Source organism: Phallusia mammillata, chromosome 3 (genome assembly GCF_965637545.1).
Source record: "Phallusia mammillata chromosome 3, kaPhaMamm4.hap1.1, whole genome shotgun sequence".
Lineage (NCBI taxonomy): Eukaryota > Metazoa > Chordata > Ascidiacea > Phlebobranchia > Ascidiidae > Phallusia > Phallusia mammillata.
The window spans coordinates 12,509,497-12,516,002 of record NC_137254.1 but is presented as its reverse complement, the minus strand read 5'-3'; the positions used below and the strand labels follow the sequence as shown (position 1 = coordinate 12,516,002).

The 6,506-nt window shown below is 37.2% G+C and overlaps 2 protein-coding genes across 3 annotated transcripts; both read right to left on the bottom strand.

Annotated features, from left to right (window-relative positions):
- Positions 1-244: 244 nt before the first annotated feature.
- On the bottom strand, positions 245-2,619 carry LOC145220523 (putative carboxypeptidase X1). Of its 2 annotated transcripts, none has more exons than XM_080087737.1 (5): positions 1,709-1,752; positions 1,590-1,634; positions 1,170-1,317; positions 813-991; positions 245-600 (listed from the first exon to the last, which is right to left on the bottom strand). In XM_080087737.1, exons 1-5 carry the CDS (start codon positions 1,718-1,720, stop codon positions 463-465), a joined length of 522 nt encoding a protein of 173 aa, XP_079943863.1. In that variant the 5' UTR covers positions 1,721-1,752; the 3' UTR covers positions 245-462. The 2 variants fall into 2 exon arrangements, with proteins under 2 accessions (XP_079943863.1, XP_079943862.1); XM_080087736.1 differs by lacking the exon at positions 245-600 and adding an exon at positions 2,414-2,619 and having other exon boundaries at positions 895-991; positions 1,709-1,756.
- A 2,261-nt stretch (positions 2,620-4,880) lies between these two features.
- LOC145219541 (general transcription factor II-I repeat domain-containing protein 2-like) lies at positions 4,881-6,215 on the bottom strand. The gene has a single exon (XM_080086893.1). The coding sequence runs from the start codon at positions 6,213-6,215 to the stop codon at positions 4,881-4,883; it is 1,335 nt and encodes a 444-aa protein (XP_079943019.1).
- Between the last annotated feature and the right edge of the window lie 291 nt (positions 6,216-6,506).

Below are 6,506 nucleotides of genomic sequence, written 5' to 3'. Positions count from 1 at the left end.
ACTGACTGGGACTACTCAGTTTCAGCATGCTATGTGTCCATAGCGCCTTTCGTTACAAGCGTCTAACATCGAATTCATCTAAACCAACCTTCACCATCGCTTATTGATAACACTTCCACCACTTCTTAAACGCGAGGTGTCGCTGCCTCTGATTTAGCCGCAAAAAAAAGCTTATCCCCCTACTTACATCACTAACAGCCTTTTCGAAAATCGTTTGTTTATTGAAGCAATAACTCCCCATACACATCCGAAAAGAGGGAAAGGTATGCTTAATTTCAAAGATCAATATTATTGGAGGATTTTGGAAGAGGGCACAGTTAAGGTCCTATTTATTGCATTTCGTATGCCTATTAGTTGCGACAGATTTTACAAAACTATTTAATGATATAAGGATTAATTTCCATCACATTTTTATTAACAAATTTTAGCGGTAATAAAATTATTTATGCATAATGGCATTTTTTAACATGTCAAGTACTCGTGGCGCAAACACGCTCGTTCGTTCCAGCTCTGCGTCACCAGACGAAGTTTCACAGCCAAAATGGGACCGTCAAACATGTTTGTTACTTTTGTATCTTTGTCGCTGTTGCCGTTGAACACCTGGATTAAAAACAAACGTTACATACAGCTTCCATGCTTATATTTGTTTTCACTTTGACTGCCAACTACGAGTATTCTCTTGTGAGTGCATCAAGACATTGTTTGAATGCCCAACGACACAAAGTTAGTTTTTTAAAACATTGCAGAAAATGTATTCGATGAAGTCTGTTTGTTCATTATACTTTTCGCAAAGCTAAAGGAACTAAACTTACTATTACTTGACCAGCAGAATTAGTTACAAAATTCCAATGGTTTTCGTAAGGACCCATAAAACTGATCTTGAAAGTTTTCGTCCACTGCGCATAGGATTCGCCGTTCCTTCCTTGAGTTACGACACCTGTGATTTTGGTAGGACCTTCCAACTCAACTTGGATCCACTCGCCAACAGCCTCTATAAAAGAAACACAGGGTCGTTTCAGAAGGTCAGATTACTTTGGACAGTACTACCAGTACACGCTTTTGTTTTGTAGTATCGATTTGCAACGAACGGACGGTGGCTACTTGTATGTAATGAATGTACAAATAAGTAGCCACAGTGAAATGCCAAATATTTCAACTGTTTTACTTACTTGTCATTACTACCCCTGTTGATACCAGGCATGAATGGTTGGTCCAGCCGCCCGTATTTTGGGTGGTGCTGATTATCAATATACGAAGAGGCAGATATTGCACTATTCGGTATATAACCTGTTGCAAGCCCCAATTTGCACAAGGAATCTAAAAATGTAATAATATCCGCTGTTAAACAACGAAGCAGCACCTATAAATGCAGAAATAGTTTCCCTATAAACACAAAAACATTTAATTTACAGGAAAGCCAAACGAGCTGAACACGTTTACACCAATGTAAAGTAGAAACCAATGGCGTAAATGACTTTAAATGGTGGCCACAAACATTTAGAGCAGGAGTGCACGCTTCCGCACTTATTTTCAAAATTCCTGCGAGATAAGATAAAAGTTCGGCTACAAGGAAGCTGTTTACAACTTACCTCGGTTTGCTTGAAAGAGTTTGCTTTTGGAATCTTCAAATTCATCTACAAAGCATAAAACATAATTAAACAATATGTATTGCGGAAGTGTACGTTGCACAAGTTTATTTTAAACTAACCAAGCTTCCCATTCGTGTTGCAGTCAGCTTCGTTGTCGCAAGTGCCATCTGCGATTACAAAACTTTTTTATGTTTAAGATTAAATCCTTTTACTTCTACTGTAACGTGAATCGGGATTCACGTAATGGGTTCCTTTTTACTGTTCAAAAATTACGTTCATACCTTTTATTTCACGTTTGTTTCGGTAGTTGTTTATTATACACTACACGCTCTGATATTTTGTTTGTTTTGTTATGCTTTTTTGAATGATTTTTTGTGACGCCCGCACACTTATTTCCAGATTTTTCCATTTTTTTTGCTCTCAGTATTTTCCACTAAACATAACTTCCACCCTTTTCCACTTGTTTTTCTGTATTTATACACCATCCCGCTTCACTGATTCGTTGTATGAGGGGCTGTAATTGGCCATTTTAGAAGCGGCGTGTTGCTTCGCTTTTCCTTCTGTTTCGGGACGCGTTGAACAGTACATTTGAAGGTTTTAATAACTGTCATACATATTGTTTAACCAGTAGGGAAGTCACTGTTGTAACAATTGATTTTAGTGATAAGCCGTTGTTAGGCTTTCACCGATTTAGGAATAAGGCAGGTTGCCTCGAATATTAAAATATAACCAGGATAGTTGGGAAGAATTTGCGTTAAACATATCGAATCTGAACAAATCTCTCTCTAAATTTCGAGGTTAATAAAATAATTTTGTTACACTACCTTCATTTGTTGAAATACAAGCATATTCGATGTAAATGTACTTCCACTCAGCAACCTTTGGACAACCTTTGTTACTGAACACCTTCTCATTTGCTGCAAGGTGGCATTGATTCTTGTCGGCACATTTTGTTGTGATCAGAAAGTTTGCTCTTTGCACCCGACAACGTTGCTCGCTGTTTCCCACTCTGAGCATAAATGAAAGTAAAATAATATGGGTTTAATGAGTTTTAAGTAAGTCAACCTTTATTTATATTTCTACATATAGGCTACGTTGCAGAACTGATTGTCAAAATCTTACGGTGTCACTGAGTTTGCTCTTCCGTATTCAGCGTGTATGACGTCGATTACCAGACTAGGATTTGCGCAGTAAACTGTCTTGGAATCTCCTTCAGCGATATACATCGTGTTCCAAGTCTCGCTGCTCTGAGCTGAAACTTTTAACGCGCTGATATTGTTATTTAGTGATTTATAGTCAACACAAAAATCGGTAAATATATTCAAAGTATTGCAAATGAGAAAATTTTAATCGTTAGTCCAATCGCAGTGGAATGTTTTATTTAAAAAAGTTTAGTTACCTTAATTTAATTTACGTTGATATTTTCTTACCGTATGTAAGACAAATTTAAAACGTTGAAACTTACCGTATGCAAGATAAAGACAAATAATAACTACAAAACCACCAAACATGGTTTGTCTAACCCTCATCTAAAAATGCTACAGTTTAAGTTAAAATGTGTGCAACTATAAGTCGTTTTTTTAACTAGGTATCATGCACCTGGGTCGCATATGCAACAAAATGTAGTAAATTTCTATCAAACAAGAAATGGAATTGCTGCATCACATCAATCAACACGAATCGGTTTGTAAATTACGAAAATCAAAACATCCTGTTTTTGTAAGCAGGCTTGTTTCTTGTAAGCAGTGGTGTGCAGTAAACCAATAAACAGGACTAAAATTTTAAAATCCCAAACTTAAAGTTTTCACATATAGTTTTCGTTGATACATTGCAAACTGGAACTCACTCAAACCCTAATATTGCCTTGTGTGTTCTTGTCTAGCTTATATACGTTGCAGCTATTATAGACTTTTAACAACCTGACAAGCTTAAATGGTGTTCGTTTATGGCTAACTGACGCGGAATTAATAATTGATATGTCACCACCGAAACATATTTGTTTTCTCAGCAATCAAGTGGAAACTATCAAAATAAGTTGATTCGCTGCATTAACTAGTCAATCTATTTTAATATTACGTTCCAAACAGAAAAGTCAATGTTGATGCACTACGCAAAGTTACCGATTTGACCTATTAAAAAAATGCAATTTTTCAAACCCGCAAGTTAAAATTTTAAAAAACAAGCCAGCCTATTTTGTTGATGAACTTCGGTATATTGTGTATTCTTTTAATATATTTGTAGTGTTCGGTTTATGTTAATAGTGGCTAATAAGTCTCGTCCCTAACCTCCCTAGCTCGAGTCCTGGAAACTCCACACAAGTGTCTCGCACTTCGGTTCGTTTGTTTATTACCTTTGAAGTCACAAGAAGGACAAGGGAAAAAGACAAGAGATCAAAACAAACCAGTGTGGTTTTATATATACCCGGATAAAGGCGTTAAATCGTACACATGTGCTCTTGCGATTGGCTCTTGCACAATTCCCACACAAATCAGCGATAATTACAAAGTCTAAACATGATTGGTCATATAGTTGGGTTTGGTTGCTACACAATTTACTTCCTTGCAAGCTTTGAGCTAGTGAGTCATACACTAACTATTTTGGTAAACAACTATTGCAGAGTTTGCACAAATTATGTCGCAATTGCTATTTACACATTCCATTTTGGCCCAATGTCAATATTGATGATCTACACCAGCGTGGTCCAACTTCTTTTTTTGGCGGGCCATCAATAACACACTGAAAAAAATCACTTTACATTTATTAAGAAAATCACTTTACATTTATCAAGAAAATCACTTTACATTTATTTGTACATTTTTTAAGTGAATGTTAATGCGACATCTGCGGTCGAGAAGCTTCCTTTGCCAATGCTTGAATATCCACTGTAATACTTGTTGTTGCCATGCGGAGGCAGTCGTGCAAAGCATTGTTTCCAAGTTTGTTTCTATTTTTGCTTTTTACATCGTTCATTGCAGAAAAAGCACATTTACAAATGTAAGTGCTTCCAAACATTGAGTATAATTTTACGGCACTATCTTTGAGAATTGGAAACCTCTCGTTAGAAACATACTTCCAGAAGTTTTCTGGATTTTTCCATTTTCTTTGAAAGTAAAAAAAGGATCATTCTGAAGTTCACATAATTCCAGTTGCATCTCCGGTGGCTGTGTATTAATACTCACTTGCATGGGATTGTTGGAAAGGGCAAGTGGACCTTTTAACTTCTGAAAATCCGCAAATCTGCAGCGAAATTCATCGGACAGTGAAGTCATGTTATTTACAAATTGCGTGAAATCAGCGTCCGGATATTCTTCCTTGATGACACGGCAGAAAGTAAAATGGGTAAGATCGCTTTTTTGCAAGCCGTCCGTGAACAAAACTAACTTTGAACGAAAACCTTCCACATGTCCCATCAAATGTAAAATGCTTTGCTCTTTTCCCTGCATTTAACACGTTCAGGTGATTTGTCATGTCTGCTAAAAACGCTAAACAACTTAGAAACTTAGTGCTTCGCAACTGTGCTTGAAAAGTTTCCGTGCTGTCCGAAAGTTGTTCTTCGAAAAATGAAAGAATTTCTTTGCGTAGTCCAAAGAAGTGTTTAAGCACCTTACCTGCACTCAACCATCTAATGCTTGTATACAAAGGCAAGTCACTAAATTCAGCATCCAGTTCTTGTAAAAATGACATGAATTTTCGATGTCGTTGGGCTTTATTTCCACCCCTTATTAAATTAACCATATTAATAACACTTTGCATGACATTCATCATTTTTAGTACTTTGCCACAAAGAGCCTCCTGGTGAATTATGCAGTGCAGTGTTATGCAGTTTATTCCATTTTCCTTCAGCAATCCAACAAGACCAATTCTACTTCCCACCATTGCCTTTGCGCCATCCGTTACAACACACGAACATTTTTCAAATCCTCCGTACTCGGAAACAACTGAGCTTAAAGCCCCGTATATGTCTGAACCTTTTGTACCACCTACTAATGGCTGGATTTTAAGCAATTCTTCATAAACAGTAAAATTCTGGTCAACTAGTCGAGCAAAAATCATAAGCTGGCTGATGCCTGTTATATCAGTGCTCTCATCCAAAGCAAGTGAAAAATAGCTACACTTGCTCATTAACATCTTTAGTTTACAAGAAACATGTTCACTTATATCAGCAGTTCTCCTTGCTATGGACTGATGGGATAAAGATACTGTTTTAAATTTTTCTGCTACTTTTTCTTCACCAAAGACCTCGGCCATCTTTATCGCACATTCTTTTATTAATTCCCCTTCACGAAATGACTTTCTTCCTTTCGCAAGAACAAGCGCAACTTCATAAGACGCAGCAAGGCTTGTCCTTTGGCTGCCCACAAAATTAAACATAACATTGACTTGTTTCTCCTGTTTACTTTTAAGATTCTGCATGACATCCTTTCTTTCATTTCCCTTGTATTTTTTAAATTTGTGTTCGTGAAGTGTCTCATAATGGCGCTTTAAGTTGTATTCCTTTGCTGCTGAAACTGTCTTCTGGCACACTAAACAGAGTGGCTTTCCGTCGTTTTCGACGAAAAGATAATTTTCTTCCCACCTCTTCAAAAATGCTCTAGCTGCCGCTTTTGTTTGCTTTCGGCTACTCATATTTATAGTCCGTACGCTAACTCTTGCAGACAACAAGCGTTTAGTTTCTACTCTTTGCAGGAAAATGTCCTACTAGTTTGTTGACGCAGAAACTCTTTATTGTACATAACAATGCCTTGTCATGCGTCACAATCGAGTTTTTACAGTTTATTTGTGTCGTTTGTTACCTACATTTTCGGAAAGTAAAAACAAAAAGAGTTGCACAAGAAAATTATCTCGCGGGCCACAATTGGCCCGCGGGCCCGCAGTTGGACCACGCTGATCTACACAAACCAAGCGAGCCTAATAACT